The 20,385-nt window shown below is 38.5% G+C and overlaps 1 protein-coding gene across 8 annotated transcripts in view; it reads right to left on the bottom strand.

Annotated features, from left to right (window-relative positions):
- The window catches only part of UTRN (utrophin), a 338,373-nt gene that overhangs the window by 36,955 nt on the left and 281,033 nt on the right, over nt 1-20,385 (bottom strand). For all 8 annotated transcript variants that reach the window (XM_059841749.1, XM_059841750.1, XM_059841747.1 and 5 more), the window contains 4 exons: nt 20,188-20,262; nt 14,061-14,262; nt 7,367-7,452; nt 510-667 (listed from right to left, as the gene is read on the bottom strand). In XM_059841749.1, coding sequence (XP_059697732.1) covers nt 510-667; nt 7,367-7,452; nt 14,061-14,262; nt 20,188-20,262 — 521 coding nt within the window. The remainder of the gene's footprint in view (nt 1-509; nt 668-7,366; nt 7,453-14,060; nt 14,263-20,187; nt 20,263-20,385) is intronic.

Raw genomic sequence — 20,385 nt, forward strand, 5'->3', positions numbered from 1 at the left:
AAAAAAGATTACACTTGAAGTTTCACGCAACTGCAAGGTCCTTTGTCAGTAACATAATGCTAAATAATTTCCTCATGCACAAGGTCAAAAATTACTATCAACATCATTTTCTTGTTCTGTTGAGATCATGCCTTGTTCCAGCTGGAAAAAGCATGGTTTTTTTCACAGCATCAGGTTGCTTTGAACAACGCAAAGCAGGATAATTGGCTGCTATAAAATTTAACAGCTTTTAGAGCTGCAAACACTGTCGGAATCATGAAGATTTATATATTCTTTTGGCTAAACAAAATCTGTTTGATCCTCTCCTCAACCATAAACCACCTTTCCCAGCTGCATTTTCACATGAATTTCCCATACTTAGTTATAGGAGCATATTCATTTCTGTTCAAAACTCAGTGGAAGTTTTTATATTCCTCTCTTCTTTTTACATCAGCATATATAAGTGAATCTGTAAACTTAAGAGAGAGTTTGGTTTTATTTGGCTCTTCACATGAAGGTCTTCATCTTACCTGTTGGAAGCAGCTGCGCACACTGGGTTCAATGTTGCTGCCACCAAAGGCTGCCACTTCCCCAAGCTGTCGCGGGATCTGGATAGCATCGTGAAGCAGAAGGCCCAGCTGCCTCTGGTCACACATTTCTGTAGGGCCTGCCACCTCCTTGAAGAGGTCTGCAACATCAACAAAAGACACCATCTTGTTCCATTTCCATGTACACCTCCTTTTATTCAGTAATGCTGCAGCTCAAGCTTTTAATTTCTGTATTAAATTCTGGTTACAAATGGCAACTGTCCCAAAATCTTCATCTAATATTGATTTGTAACCATACAAATGAGAAAAATAAGGCCAAATAAATGAAGCTATATGGCTTCTTATGGCACATAGTGGACACAAAGGTGATTTGAGGAAGCACAGCTTCACCAGCAAAAATTCCTGCCTTACATACCTAATGACCTTCTGTGACAGCATGACTACATTATTGGATGAGGGCATTACTATAGATGTCACCTCTCTGGACTTCTGTACAGCTTTTAACACAGTCCTCCCCAACATCCATGTCTCTAAATTCAAGAGAGATGGATTCCATGGGTAGACTGTGAGATGGATAAGGAATTGGTTGGATGTGGCCAACAACAGCTCAGAATCCTGACAGACAACAATGACGAGTGATGTCCCTCAAGGGCCCATACTGGGACCAGTGTTATCTAATATTTTCATTAACAAAACAGATGAAGGGATCAAGTGCACCCTCAGCAGGTCTGCAAGTCACACTAAGCCAAGTGGCATGGCTTACACATCCGAAGAATGGGATGCCATCCACACCTGGACAACCTGGGAACCTCATGGGGTTCAACAAGGCCATGTGCAAGGTGCTGCACCTGGGTCAGGGCAACCCCTAGTACCAGTTCAAGCTGGGGGATGAAGGGACTGAAGGCAGCCCTGTGGCAAAGGGCTCTTGCTGGCAGATGAAAAGCTGGACAGCCCAGTAAGTCACCTGTATCCTGGGCTGCATCAGAAGTGGCATGGCCAGCAGACTGAGGGGGGTGATTCCGCACACTCTGCTCTTATGAGATTGCACCTGGAATACCAAGTCCAGCTCTGGGGTCCCCAGCACAGGAAAGACTGTTAGAGCAGATCTAGAAAAAGGCTAAAAACTCATAATAGGAGAGATGTTCCATCACTCTGAAGAAAGACAGAGACAGAGAGAGTTGGGGTTGTTAAACCTGAAGACTCCAGGAAGACCTTACTGTGGCTTTTTAGTACTCAAAGGGGCCTTACAAGAGAGCTGGGAGCACAGTTTTAGCAGGGCCTGTTGCAATAGGATAAGTAGTATTGGTTTTAAAACTAAAAGAAGGTAGATTTAGACTAGTTATTAAGAATAATTTGTTTTTACAATGAGGGTAGCAAAACACTAGAACAAGTTGCCCAGAGAGGTGGTAGATGTTCTATCCCTGGATTCAAAGCCAGATTGGACAGGGCTCTGAGCAACTTGATCCAGCTGAAGATGACCCTGCTCATTGCAAGGCAGTTGGTCTAGATGACTTTTTAAAGCCCCTTCCAAACCAAACTATTCTATGTTCCATGAAGAATGAAATCATATTTCAGATATCCACATCTTATGCTAAAAAACTGTGTCATGCTTCAGTTGGTTGGGGACAGAAGCACAATTACTCTGAACTGAGCCTGGAAGTTACCACAAGTCACAACTGGCCATGTGGAATAGCTTAAAGCAAGAACAGCAGCCAGAAAGACAACTCGAGCTAAACAGTAATCACATTATCTTCCTGGATAACCATGTCTGCTTCCATGTACTTTTCCTTCATTGATTCCATTTTCCTACTGCAGGTGTCATGTCCTGTAGTATAAATGGATGAACCAGGATGACTGCAACAACAGAAAAAATTGATGCTGAAAGGGATCAAGAAAATTTTTCCAGGTACAGGCACTGGGAAGGAAGATAGTGCTTGTGCCTACACTGAGGCACTGCGTCAATAGGCCTGTCAGCAGTACAGTTATTATTTCTCATGTGCTTTCTTAGCACGTTTCTTTGATTGAAAAATTTTAATTGTTAAAATGCTCAGCTAAAACTGGTAATGTTTCTGCCAACAATTTTGATTTATGAACTCTGTAGCTGTGTACATTAGCACTCAGTTGAGACATTAATCTTTTCTGAAAACATCTTAAATGCTGAGTTTATCTAAGAAATATTTTTTTATTCTGTGATTTGTACAAATTACAGAAGAAGTGGAATCAAATTATTATGCTCATTCCAGCTGGTTTTTACAATCTCCTTTTGCACTCAATAGGTGGCCTGGATTAAAGCTCCAAGTAATCTTAAAAGAATAAGAATCCATCTATATTATGCCCTTACTTTTTCATATTTCCCATCAGAACAACCACCAATAAACTAGAAATAAATGACATTTGAAAATTCAGCCTGACTGCACTTCTGATCAAGAAAAAGCAACCTTTGTTCAGAAACACTCATGAGTAACTCTTATTACGTGGTGTAAATTGTTTTGCACTTCACTTGGAGCAACTGGCAAGCTTTGTCAGTGTGCTTCAGACAGTCTGGGCACAGTTTTTCTCTTCTCAAAGGAGGTGGAAGCAGAAGAAAGGATCTTCACAAAAAAAAATCCAGATGATTGAACTAATTTACTAATTTTTAGATTTTATTGTATTTGTCTCACCCTTTCTTGCCTAGTCAAACAGCAGCTACAGCTTCTTGTTCACTCAGTGTTGAGAAAAAAAAATCAACACAGACAGAATTAGGGGACAGAATTAGTACTGTCCAGCTGCAGGCTCCTCTTGGCAATCCCAGATCCTGGCTATCTTCTTCAGCTGAGGATGGGATACTTTTTCAATTCCTAAGAGTCAGTTTAAAAAAAACCAATGGTATAAAAAAACAAAGAAAAAAAATTGTCTTATTCTTTCTGTTTGCATCAATCTGCAGTGCAAACAGGCCATAAAAGAGGAACAATTCATTAGCTGCTGGAGCTAGGAGGCAGTAGTTTCCTAATCCCTAAAACTCCCAGTTGTGGAGCTCGGAAATAGATGAAAACAATGCAACAGAAGAGGGATCAGTGATTAGCTAGGAGGAAAACAGCAAATACCTGAAGAGCTCAGACACCTCCAAATAATTTCCTTCTTAACACTGGCAGCTGTGCCACAACCAAAGACTGTCCAGGTGCAAGGAGTTCATGGATGGCACCCTCTTTTCCCAAATCCCTCAATGCCTTCCATGCAGCACACAGGAGGAGAAGCTCCCAAAACTGAAGGCATGGAAAGTGAGAATGCTCTTGTTATCTGGCCTACCTACTCCAAATAAACCATGAGCTATTCCCTGGCAAATGAGGCATGGCAAGAACATCTCTCAAGTGGAAGATGGAGGAGAGCCTGTTTTAGCTTTGACAGGGAGCACCCAGGCATCCCACTCCCCACCAGTGGGAAAGAGACTCCATACATCACACACCAGCAATCTCAAAAGCCACAACCTCTTTTAAATGAAATTCAAAGGAGGTTCAACATAAAATGTATTTATATAAAGGTTAAACTCTATAAGGGACTCTACCAAAGTACAAGCAGAATGACTGAGAAAGCAGAGAAAAGATTACTCAGATCTGAGTTGTATGAAAAAAACAGAAGCCAGGAAAAGAGAAATCAGTTAAATAAATTCAGCCTCACACTAGTATTTTGAGGATTACAGCCAGTGGGACTCTGTAACTTAGCTGGACAACCTGAAAAAAGGACTCAATGGTTGATAAAGAAAGGGATACTTGAAAATTTGGAAAATTTTATTGAATTCCTACCAAAAGGATAATCAGATGGTTAGTAGAAAGAAGTCCACAACCCACATTTTATGTTGCATTGTCACAAACAGAAGGCACATTCTAATTTCTTCCTTTTTTTAAAGTTAGTTCCAAATTATTTGAAAATTTACAACATAAACATAACAGTAAAAAAAACCTACCACCTTCCAAGGACGTTGTACATCACTTGAAAACTGAACTGCTTAGAAGATGGAATTTACTAAGTAGCCCTTCTTTTTCAGCTCAAATCCTAAAGATTTTGCACATTAAATAACATGAACCAAAAGCTACACACTGTAAAAAACTCCATATAGGTTTTTTTCTGTTTCTGCTGCCATTTTGGGCTTTGGGTGTTAGAAACAAGGGAAGAGTGAAGTACACACAAATGCATTCTTCTGTAGCTCATGAGTGACCCTCCTTGTCAGAAGAGAAAGCAGAGAATAGCATGGTTATGGCCAGACCAGGACATTAGCCTCAACAACAGAAAAGCCCTGAGACTTCTGGCCCCAAAGCATAGATGTAAGCAGCTCAAAACTACTGAATTACTTTTGCAGGTCCATTTTTATTCTCAGGACCACTCAGGCATGTGAAGTTAAGCATGTCTTAAAGATTTTCAAGAATACACATTCTTTAATTGAGGCTTCAATGTTTCCTCTAAAGCAAATGAGACTTTTAATTAAAGATCCATTCTCATGTCAACCCTGAAGTCTCGAATCTTAAAAAGAAGCTTAATTAAATTTAAAAAAAATCAGAAAAATTTCTCTGTCAAAACATTTTTAAAAAACTGTGCCAAGTGAGAATATCCTACCTATGCTGGAAATGAACACACAGTCTCTAGGAAGGCTGAACGCTTGAGCAGCAAACATTCCGGTCAAGAGTTTCACAAAAGAATTAAGGATTTAGCCAAAAGTTTTTCAAACAAGAAAACTTGCTTATTTTACCACCTACTACTCTAAGAAGAGTTTGCCTCTCCAAGGCTAGTGCATTTTTGGCACAGTCTGTGCTCTGCTGAGGGCTCTAACCACAACCATCCGAAGGCTGTCACCCTCAGAGCAGCCTGCCATTGCCAACGCCTCAGAAACTCTTAGAAGAAACAGCCAAAAAGAGAAGCAAATGCCAGGAGTTGGCCCGAGAAAGGGAAAAATCAAAAGGCAGGTAATTAGCATTAAGCATCCATGTTTGGAGGTCCTAGTTTTTTTTCCAAGTGACTGATTTTCTTGAAAATACTCAGGAATTCCATTACAATTTTCACTCAAGGACTGAAAACTCAGTAGATCTGACAAAATTTCTCTCAACAAGAGATGGTTAGTAGGGTATGACAAAAATCAAAAGACCCAAAAGAGCTCATATCAAAGATGAGTCTGTGACAGCTCGTGCCAGAGGACCCCAAAACACTGACTTCAAAAGCCACTGCAAACCAAGAACAGTACCTGACACACTTCCTTTGTTAGCAAAATTTCTTTTGGATTGAAGGGCTCTTCTGTGACAATTTTAAGGTTCATAAGGACAATAAAGCTAACAAAGATATCAAAGCCTGGCACATTGATCAGAGCTGAAGTTACAACAAAAAGGATGCATTATCTAACTATTAATTCTGTACTTCAAGAATGCAAGCAACTATTTTAATTTCAGATGTATTTCAGGTTAAAGTTACAATCACTAGGTACAAAAGTCTTCTGAGACTTTTTTTTTTACTAATTTTTTAGGACTTCTCACAGCATTCTTCAGCGCAAAAGTCCATCTTGCGCTTGACATAAATTATGTAAAATCTGTAGCCACCATCAGCTGCCATTTTAATTTGACTACAAAACACAAAGCAACAACATAAATATGAAGTTGACCAGGTAATTTCCTTAATTGCTTCAGTGCCTGTATTTGGCAACTGTATACTAATGTATTGCCAAAAGCAATTTAATGGGAGTGTTCTCAGGTTTTAGAGTTTTGTTAAAACCATCTTTTCCTAGGGTTATCAGTTTATCACCACAGCCTAACTCCTACACTTCATGAAAGCTTTTTATTTCACACAGAACAACAGATTGCCTCCTGAATTGTCATCATGGAACAAAGGTATGTCCATCAAGCTCTTTTTTAGTTATGGAATACTTCACATATTTATCAAATGACAGAAGGAAACTAAACACACCAAAGTCTCAGTATGTCATTCAGATGTCAAAATATGTCCCAATGCATAAAACACCTCTACTCTTGTTCAAAGTAAATAACTAAGTTTACAAGACTGCTTACAAATGCTCTTAAGGAAAGCAGAAATGTTTTTGCAGAGCTCCAAAGGTACATGGAGCAAATTCAGTCTCTCTATGATTTTTTTCATGGATTTCCAAAATGAGTCGAGGAACTGCTGTAAAGAACAGCAAATTTAAGATTATGTGCATAATATGTAAATGTCCATCATCTAGAACGCTCTAATATAGTGCTTCATCTTCTTTTCTGTATTTGTCAGGGCTTTTTTCCCACAATGTTACTAAATTCTCTTCTAGTCCTGCATTCATTTTTGTGAAATGTTTTTATATTACTCAGTATTTCTCAAGCTTGTGAGATTACTAAAATCAACGTATTTTAAACTTTCATTGTGCAATTCTGGCAGAAAGCACATGTACTGGAAAACTATTTTTAGAGTTCAGATAGTCTTTCTCATAGACCACTAAATACAATTGCAGGACTTTGATGTATTTCCTTGCTTTATCAGCCATATCAATCTGATGCAATCAGCACTAACTTGCTTTTTCCCTAAACAAAACATACACACATACAAGAGATTAATTCTCTATCTTCCACAAAGCTATATTGTCCTTTTCTTTTGGGGACTGCAGTACTGTGACTTCTGATGATTCAGAATGGACAGCAATACTTTCCAGCCAAGATATAAATCCTACTTTAACCATTGTCACTGGTGATAATGAAAAGAATTCTCTTTTACTTACTCAAAAGAAAAGTGCCTTGCACCAGGCATGAGAAATGTTTTACTACAAATTTTGCTAGGTGCCTTGTCACTGTACATGACTTAATTATACAGAGTATTTTGTAAAAGAAATTCTTCCTTACATCTGTACTTCTCTTCCAGAAGGCCCTTAGAAAGAGACATCAAGCCAATTTTCAGGGACTGCACTCGAATTTTTCCAGTTCGGCCACTGAAATTATAAAGACAAGACAATTTAATACAGTTTCATTTTATTTCATTCAAACTCTAGTCTATTATATAATACAAAGACATTGGAGAGCTACATTTCAAATATACTTCAGAGCTAAAAAAAAAAAAACATTAACACTAAAATTCACATTAAGAATTCTTCCCCCATAAAAGCTCAGCTTGCCTTCCAAGTGGTTTTACATGTCAAAACAGCTTTTATTGCTACAAAAGAACAGACATTTAGCTCTGCAAAGTTCTGAAAGAAATTTATTAATGTGATACAAACAGAAAAAAATACATGAGCACACAGCAGGAAGGCCTATTACTCAGTGTGAAACACAGGGACTGTAAGATGAAACCAAGTTTTGACATCACAGTAATTAAATCTCTTTTTCCTTTTTTTGTTTGTTTTGTTTTATGTTTTAAATGTTCTGACATACACAATTTTAAGACATAAAGAGGCAATCACATGCACTAATTCAATGATTTGGAGCTGTCATTCTTGTTAAGCCATGTCACTTCAGGCTCATCCTGTCCAGCCTGACAAAACGTATGTCCAAACCTAAAAAGCAACTTGAGAACAGAGAAGTAGGTACCAAAGCAAGTAGTGTTAGGCATGCAGGGCAAATGCTGTTCAAAAAGATACTAAAACAACAAACCCAGCTCACAGGGAAAAGGACAATTTTAAAGTTCAGTGGATCAATGCAGAAACATATTCTTAAAAATTCTTTCTTTTTTCAAACATGAAAAAACATGACACAATTTGTCTTTAAATGAGACATGGAAAAAAAAATAAGTCTTTAGAATAGTTAAACTCTATATATTACACACATAAGGTTAGCTGGGTCTTTCACCAACAAGTAAGATAACACTAAATTAATTAATCACATCAAACCTTACTTTGGTCCTTTCTGCCACACAGAAGTTATACATACTTTAACTACTTTTGAAGTGGTTATTACATATCTCTTTCTATCCTATCCATTCAGCATATGGTCTGCTGTATTTACTTCACAAATGTTGTGCTGAATACAAAATTATTAATTTACTCCTGGGTTCTTGATAAATTAGCTAAGCAACTTACAAATATTAATGCATTTTTCTTCACAACATCTTCTAATCTAGTAACACTAGACAGCAATATCTTCATTCCATAAGACAGAACAGAGGTACACAGAAATTATTGCCAAATTAATCAAAAACATCTATTACTTTTACTGCCTACTTGGAAAATCGGGACCCAATTTTCCAGAATGCTATAAAAGTGCCACCTTTTTATATATTCAAGCTTAGCTTCAAATTACCTCTTTCAATCACAGACACTACATCATTCTGGCATACCTTGCCATCTAAATGGCTCATTTTACACCCTGATAAAGTTATTTCCCTATTCCTTCCTGTGTATGGTTGTTTGTGCTTTAAATTTATATTCATCAGAAAAAAAAGTGAACATTCATTTGGGTTTGATTTAACTCGGAACTGACCACATCATTTGTTTATTAAAGACAGAAAGTGAGGCTTTGCAGCTAAAAGATCAGGGCACAAAGGCTTCAAGCTTCTCCTGATTTCAGGAGATTTCTGTAGGGTCTTTGAAAAACTTCCTTCACACAAAAAGCATTTTCTCAATAAATTACATGAATAATTACAAAGCCTGCAACATTAAATTTTTCAAAAGAGTAACATATTCACCCATAGTCTCTTTCTTGGAAACAGATATAACACTGCAATGCCATATATACAGTAAAAAAACCCAACACACCAAAACCAAATGCCACACACACTGCCTCTCTCCCCCCAAACCCAAACCCAAAGGCATTGTAGTCCTGACATTTCCAAGCCAATGGTTTAAGTTTTCCCATCTTAATGAGTCACAAAACCACTGAGGTCAGGAGGGGCCTCCAGAGACCAATGCCCCTGCTCAGTCAGGTGGAACAGGTTTCCCTGGATCATATTCCACTTCAGTATCTTCAAGGATGGAGACTGAAGAGCTTCTCTGAGTAACCTGTGGCACTGTTTGATCACTCTTACATTAAAACCATCTTCTTTTCATTTGTTTAAGCAAAATTTCCTGTGTTCCAAGTTGTGTCTGCTGCCTCTTGTCCTGTCACTGCACACCACTGAGAAAAGCCTGGCTCCATCTTCTCTTCTGCTTCCATTGGGTATTTATACACATTGATAAGATCCCCCTAAAACTTCTCTTCCTTCGGCCTCTACTGGTACATCAGTTTCTCCAAGTCCGTAATTGTCTTCATGGTACTTCAGTGGACTCATGCCAATTTGTCCACGTTTTTTTTTCCTGAGGGAGCCCAGAACTGGACCCAGGACTCCAGATGTGTCTCACCAATGCTGAGTAGAAGTGCAGGATCACCTCCCTCAATCTGCTGGGAGACTATTAGGCTACTTTGCCACAAGCCATTCAAGGTGCTTTTGAATGGCAGCGTAACCATCTAATTGTCCTATGTGTACAAAACCTAAGAATCAAGATTTTATAGTGGGAAGATTCACAAAACTTTTTAATTTTTGAACTCATAAAAATTTATGGGTCACATATGCTACAAATGTCAGCACACTATTCAGACTCATTATAGCAATACAAGCAGGCTTGTCATTACAAAATCAATTGATAAGGCCACTTTAAGCAGCTCAGATATTTTTTTGCTCTGATCCTGATGAAGGGGAGCCTGAAACTATTCCTTTCTCTAAAAAACTTCCTAACACAGAGTTAGGATCCTAAACTTCTTGACATGCAAACGCAATCTATCCCATAGTCAAAACAGAGGCCTACGAAGCCTTTAAAGGATAAATGTACTAATCAGGATATAATTAATACTAAATTGTTAAATGTAAGTGTAAAAACTACTGTTCACCAACAGTGGTATGCAAATATTCTGTAGCATTGTGATGACATAGTATATACAAGCATTTTATCTAAGTATGTGAATGCCAAAGGGACAACCAGTGATGGGCACAGCTGCATACAGGAGTTAGCCAGATTAGAAAAAATTGTCAGAGACAACACAATTAAATATAAGAGACTGCAACCATGAATACACAAAGAATCTTGGAGAACAGAATTATAACATGAAGTCTAGAGGAACCCTATGTCCCTGGGGGAGGAGGGACAATAGCATAAAACCATCAGGTGCTAGCAAGGAAAACTAGAGAATGAAGATGAGCCCAGAGCCATTCAGCTTTCTGTTATCAAAGAGGTCTCAAGCCTAGACAACACTGGCACTGCAGGTGAGGACTGCCAGGGACTGCAGCTATCAGTGATCTGCATAGCCCAGCCACATGAGGCAGCCTGGTAGATCAGTGAAGGTCAGCATGGACATCTCCCCTTGATCACCCACAGACAAGTCAGACAAAGGAGCTCATTTCTCTGCCTTATAGGGGGCCAGAACCTTCCCAGAGCCTGCTTACTGCTATCTCAGCCTGCTAAGCTGCTCCCACTGAGTGCTCTGTGAATCCAAACAGCCATCATAAACACAGGGGATGCAAGTGGAGTGGATGCAGAAAACTTCCATCAGCAACTGTCAAAACCAGGACATAAATAAAGTTAAGGCTGACTGAGCAGGTATCTCATTCTCATTCCTCAGAAATTCAGATTTTACTGAAATGGACACGCTGGTAAGGCCTGGGATATTAATTCAGGCTGGTGTTAGAATCTGCCAGGTGTATGAGTGCAACGAAAACAAAGTTGTGATTCTTCAGGGGAAGATTGGGCTGCAGAGAATGAGCATGAAAGACAACTTTGATCATATGGAAAATGTCAGCATAGATACCACAGATATCCTTCTCAGACTAATGTACCAAAGAAATTCAATTTAAAGAAGGCATTATCAAAAGTATCCTAGCTTTAAAAAAAAAAAAAAAAAAAACTAAGAAAATTTAAAAGTTGAAATCCAGGAAGTCAGATAAATATTGCAAAATACTTAAACAGTGCACATAAAAGTTTCTTTATGGGTAATTCTAATTGAAATGAGTCATTGCCCTGAATCAGTACATATAGAAGCAACTCATTTCAAGGGGTGTTAAGCTATTCCATTAGTACTGAAAGCTATCAGTCCTTTTTATATAAACGATGTCTGGAGATTTCAGGAAATGTGAAAATATATAGTTGAAAAGAAAAACCACCAGCTATTGCTTTTGGATGCTTTAAACACAGGCCTAGCCAAAGTATTTTACAGAGCAAAACTTCCTTCACAGTTCTCTTTGTAAGTATCAAGATATTTATTCTAATTTCACAAAAAAAAAAAAAAAAAAAAAAAAAATCTTCAGACTAGCCGAAACAAAGAACTTTAAATTTGGAAAATGTTTATAAAGGCAGATGTTGATGTCTGGAACAACCTTTGAGTCCTTGATGTAGTAAAAGTCACTGAGTAATTTTAGTGTTTCTCTCCTCTGCTCAGAATGAATCATTCCTAATGTGTCAGAAAAAAACAGAACATAACAGACCTTTTCTAAAAATAAATTGGTTCTTTTTAAGAGCCAAAGACATCTGCAGGTTAAGTCTGGAGAAATATTCAGTTTGCCATTAATCTGTGAGTCTGTAATTAAATCTCAGGTTAGCAGCATGTGACTAACAGATGCTTTTTGTTGGCAGTTTAACAACTTGACACATTTTATATGCATAACACCAATGCACTATATACAATGGAAACGCCAAGACACAAATTAGCTCTTTTGTAAAGGCCAGTTTAGAAAACAAAACCAAATATTCCAGCTTAGAATTGCTGCCTGGTCTTCTAGCTTTTCTTTTCCTTCCTGGAGTGAATTTGAAAGGGGAACAAGGAAACACACTGTAAAATGTAATTTTCCCTCAGTAAACCTTCATCCTCGATTTTTCAAAGATTAAATAAAGACTCAAGTATTTAACGGGCTTGAAGAATTATCTACACTAAGTTTTCCACCTAATAGTCAAGGGGAAATTGGAGAAACTGGAAACATTATTGAAAGAAAGGTTTGCTGCTTACCATTTTAAATATGAACAGATTAAACAACTAACTTCTACCTGAAGTTAAGATGCAAAGGTAAGCTAAAGAAAATGTAGTAGATTTGTGTTCAGTCTGAAAGAAAACGAAACCCAACCAGTAACTACAAAAATTTTTCTGACATTACTACGTCTATTATTCTAAATTGCCAATAACATTTAAGTCAAGCAACTCACTTGATCTACTGCTCTATTTAAATAAACACATCATGCAAGCGATGTGTTTCTTTATTCACAATACAGAACTCTCCAAAATAAACAAAAATGCAGGAAGAAATCCCAGTCAATATTCGATGGACACCTAAATTTTTCAGCAGTAATAGGGAGAAGTCCAACTAACAGAAATGTCACAATATTCAACAGCAATGTTTGAATGCCAGTAGCCAACAGACAAATGACAAACGGTTCTATGAACACCGTTCCCTCCTTCCCTCTCCCCTAAAACCAAAATAAATTAAAATATCCATGAAGTATAGGAGAACTGGTATGTAATCCTCTGAGAGGAAAAAAGCAAAAAGCTATGAACTGTTAGAATTTGGCACTGAGTGAACATATTGGAGATAATGCTTACATCTGCAAGTAAAAGCTCCCATTTGCAAAGCCAGGTATAAGAATTTTTATTGCTATGCAAGAAATACTTTTGCTCTTTTCAACTTCAAATGGGAAGAAAGAAAATAAATTTTGTAACCACCCTCATGGAGCTTAGAAATTCCAATCTGTAATTTTGCTTATAGCACTGAACTGAAGCACATATTCAATCAGACACACTGAAGCAACCACAACCTGTACTGCACTACTGAGTCTTTAGTCAGCTCTGAAAGAGTCCTGAAAGGCCTTTGCTGAAGCAATGTAAGGAGACACATTTTAGGGCGCAGAGGAACTGATGGAAATCAACCTTTCCCCAGTTTTTACAACACAAGGGAGATAAGAATAGTAAAAGCCACTATGAAAAATAAGCAACAAACTCAAATTACTCTGTCATAGTTGTACAAAAAACAAATATTCTTTAGGCAAACTCAATGCCCTTGGGAAATAGAGCCTTGCTGCCAGGACAAGGGCAGGTGGACCACGTTAACACCAGCCCTCAGAACTGATCCATGGCAGGAGCTGTACGTGCTGGAATGGAGCCACAATTAGGACACTGCTGACCCTCCAGAATCAGACAGGCTTCAGTGCTGAGATCACAACAACCTCCATTTGATAGAGGACTCAGGGCAGGAAGCTCAGCCAGGATTATGAGTGCAAGTAACTAAGTGCAAAATACAGGAAAAAACTGTCCCCACCTATGACAGAAATAGAATCTGATCTGAATGGCCATCAATCTGGTAGACTTGGAACATTCACAGTAGGAACACAGCTAAAGCAGTGTCCTAGCTCTCTACTCACATACATATTTTTTTAAATCCTTTCAATGTTTCTCTGGTAGTAGTACAAAAGTAGTGTAATCTTAGTTCAGTGCTGAGCGGGACAGCATAAGAAACACCTTATTGCATGCGACTGCACTTTCATTATGGAGCCAAAACCATCAGAAGACAACTTTTTAATAAAGAATTTTTTAAGGCTTTGTAGTTTATAATTTCTGGGGGTACACACTGTGACAAAAACCCCATTCTTCTTACCTATCATACACGTTGAGTAGCCAGTTAAGACACATGTCCACACAGAGAGGAACATTCACCATATCTTTGTGTTTCTCTTCCAGTCCACTGTAGATGGTAGTGAGACAGCTGATCACATCTTGGACACCAATCAGCTGATCATTTTGACTCAATTTATGCTGTTTGAAAACTTCACTTGTCGTGTTCAGCTCCAACAGGTCCACTAATAATAGATTTTAAAAAAAATAGGATTAAAAAAAAATTTTTAAAAAGTGTGATTACACATTGACAGTAATTATTTATGCGCAAATTGTAGCAAACACTGCAAACAACTAGCCCAGTGGCTTTCATTTAGTAACTTTATAGTGATGAACCATTCTCTGTGACAAGTCAACAGCATTTGGGCACTATTTATTTTAAAAAAACTAGAATGCAAACACAATGGCACCACACAGCCCAGAACAACATTAAAATAGCTGCTAAAGTATTCTGTGTAATTAGAGGATCCTAACTTTGGATGCACACACAGAGAATTCATGAGGCTTTACAGAATTTTTCATATTTACCACAAAGCAGAATCCTATAAAATTACTATCACTTTTGATCAAATATAAAGCAAAGCAAATTCTTAGGTAAGAATTCTTTCTTAAAGGCACGATTAACTGAATAGCAGTAGCTAAATTAGGGCTTAAAAAAAGGCAGGGAGATTATTCATTGTAGTTTTCCAGAACACTAAATGCTATGCTTTCTTGAAAAATATTTTTATCTCCTTTATTACAGAATTCTTTCTATAAGCAGTTGGTGATGCAACAGATATTTTACAAGGGAAAAAAGGTTTTGCTCTGAAAACCATTCAAATGTGATTGTGAAAATCTGGGGTTTGCATGCTGAAAAGAAAAGGCCATCAAAGAGCTCTTCTACCTCCGTTTGCAAAAGAAAGTGGAAAAGATGAAAAGTATAATCCTGGTATAATCCTCAGGAACATTTTTTAAGGAAGCAAGGACTTTAGGTTAAAAATATAATTGCAATGTATTAGTATGCCTGCTACAATATACATAACATGCAGTTGGAGTATATTAAAAGCTCCTACTGAGCTGTTTGTGAAGAGGCACTAAGACATTTGCACTATAAATGCCATCTCTCAAATGAAAAAAATCCACATGACAATCTCTGACATGTTGTGAACTGCTCTTCATCAATCATCACAATGAATCATAGATTTAGAAAATTATTTTTGTTGGAAGAGACCTTAAAGATTTTCTAGTTCCAGCCTAGAAACCTGCAATGGTGGGAACACCTTCCACTAGACCAGGTTGCTCAAAACCCCATCCAGCCCAGCTTTGAACACTACCAGGGATGGAGCATCCACAACTTCTCTGGGCAACCTGGTCCAGTGTCTCATCATCCTCACAGTAAATAATTTCTTCCTAATACCTAACCAAAATGTCTCCTCTTTTAGTTTAGAACTGTTTCCCCTTGTCCTATCACAATCTGTCCTTTTAAAAAAGTTACTCTCCCTATTTTTTATAAACCTCCCTTAGGGACTGAAAGGCTCCTCTAAGGTCTCCCTGGAGCCTTCTCTTCTCCAGGATGAACAGCCTCAGCTCTCTCAGCCTTTCCTCATAGGAGAGGTGCTCCATCCCCCAACCATCCTCATTTCTTACCTCTTGACCTGTTCCAACAGGTCTACATCTTTCCTGTGCTGAGCACCCCAGATCTGGATGCATTATCCCAGGTGGGGTCTCACAAGAGCAGAGGGGGAGAATATCAACATTAAATAAGGAGCCCAGATTTGCATCCTGTGCAAACTGGATAATTCTATCTGGGCTGGAAAGCAAGTACAACAGAAAAAGAAGCAAGAGCAAGATAACATTAACCACTATGAGCAGCTCTGTCAAGAACTCAGGGATCATCTACCAAAAGAAGGTTGCATTCGCAACCCCATTTCCCTATCTACCCTTCCTCACATCTTTGCAAAGTGAGAAACAGTACCTCAGCCCTTGCTGTTCCTCTCCTCCACTAAAATTGGTACATTCCGTTGTTACCTCAGATCAGATTTGCATCAGATTTGCAGGGGTTTACATTTGTTTACTTTTCATTTTCTTTCTTGTTTGTTTGGGGATATTTTAAGCCCTTCTCTTGGGCTTGCAAACAAATGCCAGCCATGTATTTATCAAAGAGGCAGACTGGTAATTGCAGCAAAACACCTTGCCACTGGTTTGACCTGAGGTAGCTGAAGTGTTTGGCAATACACTCACTGCAGCATAATCTTCTACAACAGTTATAAAGGATGTGCTACACTGCAAAAGGCTCACGGGCATATCTAAAATCAACATGAACCCAAAAACAGTTCACAGTGTAACCCTGACTACTTTTTGAGATGTGGAGGGAAGCCAAGTGAGGGTAACCTGCTATCCCCATGACATACATGCTCAACTTAGGGGATGGCCACTTTTCACACTTCCCCTTCATGTCTTCAAAAACCCTAATGACAAAGAAAACCCCACAAAAATTAACGCAATCAGTTTGCTGGTTTTGTTTTGGTATTAGCTTTTATTTTATGTTTGAGTTGTAGGAGTTTTTTGTTCGTTTGTCTGGGGTTTTTATGTTTTTTGGTTATTTTGCAACCTGTTTCTGAGAGGTACTTAATAGCTGACTAAAAGGAGGTAATTAGCTTCATAAAACCGACTGACAGCACACAAAACCTGCCCTTTTTAAAGCTTGTGAAAATCCAGAAAGCTTTGGAATGCCAGGAAGTTATAGCCTTTGTCTTTGGCATAACATTAGCATCCTTGCACTGAAAAGAAGGAATTCAACAGACACTAAGCCTGCTAACTTCACATCTTGATCTGCTGGCATTAAGATCTCTCACTCATATTTCTGCCTGAGCATTTCAGAAGGACCTGGGAGAGGTACTTCCAGTATTTTTGTATTAAAAAACACAGCAAGTCTGATGCCATACTAATGCAAATTAAGCTAAACTTACACTTTTGGATGGCACTATTCATGGAGAACAACCAGAGGAAATTACTTCCATTCCTGCTTACTTCAGCACTTACCTGGCTGAATAAAATTTGGGACAGGCAGTTACATTGTCATGCCATTTCTGGCATGATGCCTACACAGGTTTCAGTGCATTTTTGCAGTACCATTCTTCATCTGCTTAAAAATGCTGAATGACCAATCCTGCTTTTAACCAACCCATGGGCACAAGGCCCATTTCTTCCCTTTCTCTTTTTCCCCAAAGAAAAAGAGGAATCATATAATTCAGCACTGTTAAAGCAGGTGTGAGTGACTGACTCAGGAGCAAATAACTACATGCAGCTGCTAATGGCAAATTTGAGGCTACTGTAACCCCATGGAAAATAGCCAGGCACTACTGTGGAGTGTTTTCTTAAAAATAACCTTGCAAATGATAGCAATTCCTGCAAAGAAACTGCACTCTTCCCTCAAAGAGCAAAGTACTCACCACTCTCCTAGTTCCTGAGGTCTAAATGTTCCATTTTTTCCCCTTGTGTGGTTGATATTCCTATTAACATTCTTAAATTTTAAATCACCTGGAGGAACTCAGCAACAGAACTCTGAATATACATGGTGATTTTGTTCCCTTTTTGCCTTTCAGTACTATGCTTCAGTATGTGAGGCATTATAATTTCTTGAAAATGAGCTAAAGAATGCTGCACAAGATTAAAATATCATCAGGACCTGGTGCTACACAGTTGCCCAGTACATCTGCAACACAGGATACTCTCTCTGGCCCTATTGTTCTGCTACAGTGGGAAAGCACTCTCCCTACATCTGCCCCACATAATCTGAGAAAAAAAGGCTAAGAATTTGTTATTTCAAACTTGCAACCTTTCTTACATTCTTGCAAAATACGTAAACATATATATATATGAAAAGGTACATCTCTGCAGGAATCTACCTGTCAAAAAACAAAACAAAAAGGAACCCAACACTAATTTCTCTTTTAAAAGGAGAATGAGGAAAATGGGAGTAACTTCTCTAGAGCTGAGGTTTTTTACACTTACCAAGAAGAGACAGGGCATCAGCAAAGTCTTCTAAATTACAGTTCTCAAATGAACATTCTAAAGTGCAATTGGTCCTGAATCTGCTTGTAAAGCACTTACACTGCAAAGTCAAAATCTATCTGGTGCAAGTGCAACTGTGCATCCAGCTCCAGCTATGCTCTTGGGAGTTCCCACCAAAAATGCCTTTGACATTATACACACACCATGCCTGTGACACCAATTTTTCTCATTTTTCAGTGATCTCCATTTTTGGTGATTTGTTTTGATGTTTTCTTTGCCTTAGCACATAAGCCTTTCTGAAGCATTCTGCATCCAAACATCTTTAAAAACATGCACAATTAAAATTATAGGAAATACAATGGAAGACCAAAGTAACTCAGACCTGAAAAATGAATGGCAATAGCACAGAAGATTACTCTTTACCCACCTAAAAATAAAACCAGTTCTTTATTAACTACACATGTATAACAAAGACAAAGATTTGTTTGGCTGTCATCTCTTCCCATGAAGCACAGAGATGAAGTAAACAAACAGCTTCATAGATAATAAGGCAGAATGAACCTGTAGAGATGAAAGTTTTACTCCTAGCTCTTTCAAAGTGGAGTATTCTCTTTACTTATTATTTCCTTCTGTCTTCCCTTCCAGCTCCCTCCCCTGAAACTGGAGATGATAGGAGGGTACTTCTGAAATCTGTGAATGAAAGAGAGCTAACCCTGGCAGTTATTACAGAATATATAGTGCAGAATAACAGCAAGAGCAGAAAGTATGTCCCTCTTCAAAGCTTATTAAAAGTAATAGAAGTGAAGCTTGATCTATACAGGTCACTAGAAAAGCTGCAAGTCTGCCAGAAATAGGCAGCATGATTAGCATCTGTCATATGCAGTCTGTTTTTTCACACTCTTCCCTAAGGAGCAGCTCACACAAGGAGAATTTTACTCTCCTTTCTGATCTTTTGCTTTGCTCATTGTTTCTAGGTACACGTTGATGAATACTTTCTACCCTGCACACTGATAAGCAAAAAGCCATAACGTTCTTTGGTCTTGCTGGGAGATGAAGCTGTAGTCCTTGGCGGGACCACATCTTGTGAAGAACTGGCGATAGGTACTGATAAGACCCTGTGCTGTGCACAGATACAGTCCAGCTTTCTGGAGTAGCTAGCTACCAGCACAGCTTCATTCAGCGTGATGTATATCTGAATGCCAGCTAAGATCAGACTGCTCTCTCCTAGGCTGGAAAGAAACGTAAACACCTGTAGGGTGGGAAGGGGTCCCTCTTTGTGCAACTACTTTCCTGCTTGCACCGTTATGAGGATTTTGCACTTCTTGTGATCCTACTCAGCCTGCAGTACTGTGCACCCTTCAGGGCTGAAAAATCCTTCCATGCCAAGGACTCCTAATTTGTAAGAGGAGATTTTGGTAATATCATACATCTTTCTACCATCTGTTGCTAAGATGTTTCAAAAGGTCTAAAATCTGCAACCTTTTCTCACATTCACATCCCACATCTCCTTCCAAAATTGTCTTGTTTCCTTTTGCTTTTTTCTACTTCACCTTGTTTTTTTTCTTTTAGGTGTGTGTTCTTATGTATTTCATTTTCCATAGTTTTTAAAATTCAGTTTGCTTTGCACAGGAGACTCAACAAGAGCACAGATCCCCAGTGTGGTACTTGCTGTGTGACTTGGAGAAGTCCCAAGTCCAGAGGCCAGGACAAGATCTCCTGATCTACCACTTCTGAGGCTGCTAAATTTCGAATGTACATGGTAATAATGCAACATGCTGCTGAATTAAACCATAGTTGTGATACAATAGGAAATGCTTTTTAAATACCTAGCAACATAAATAAATAAATTTATAAGCAAATAAATTTACCTGTAGAACAAAATTTGAGATAAAAATGATTTTTAGTGAGTTTACCATTTCCACTTACCTGCTGCACCTCTTTTTTTATTAATTTGTTTATTTGCAATAACAACACCCACTGTTGGCAATTCTTGCCATTTCATTGTTTGACAGTGTTTCAAGGATGACTCTGGTCCACCGTTAATGGTGTCAGACTGAAGCTGACCCTCCCTTCCCCAAGTACTGTAGAGAAACCATTCCCCCAAAGGCCCAACTCACAGCACAGTGCTTTCTGCAGCCTGCGGATTTTGATGGCCGTGCGGTAGGCGGAGAAGCGCACGTTGTTCAAGTCAGCTGAAACAGCACAACAGAAACATAAGCAGCCCTAAAAGTACAGCCCATAGCTTTCCTTTACATATAAATCTTCATACTTTGGAACAGGTCTGATATCCCTCCTCTTCTCTGCAATGAATTAAT

Source organism: Haemorhous mexicanus, chromosome 3 (assembly GCF_027477595.1).
Source record: "Haemorhous mexicanus isolate bHaeMex1 chromosome 3, bHaeMex1.pri, whole genome shotgun sequence".
Lineage (NCBI taxonomy): Eukaryota > Metazoa > Chordata > Aves > Passeriformes > Fringillidae > Haemorhous > Haemorhous mexicanus.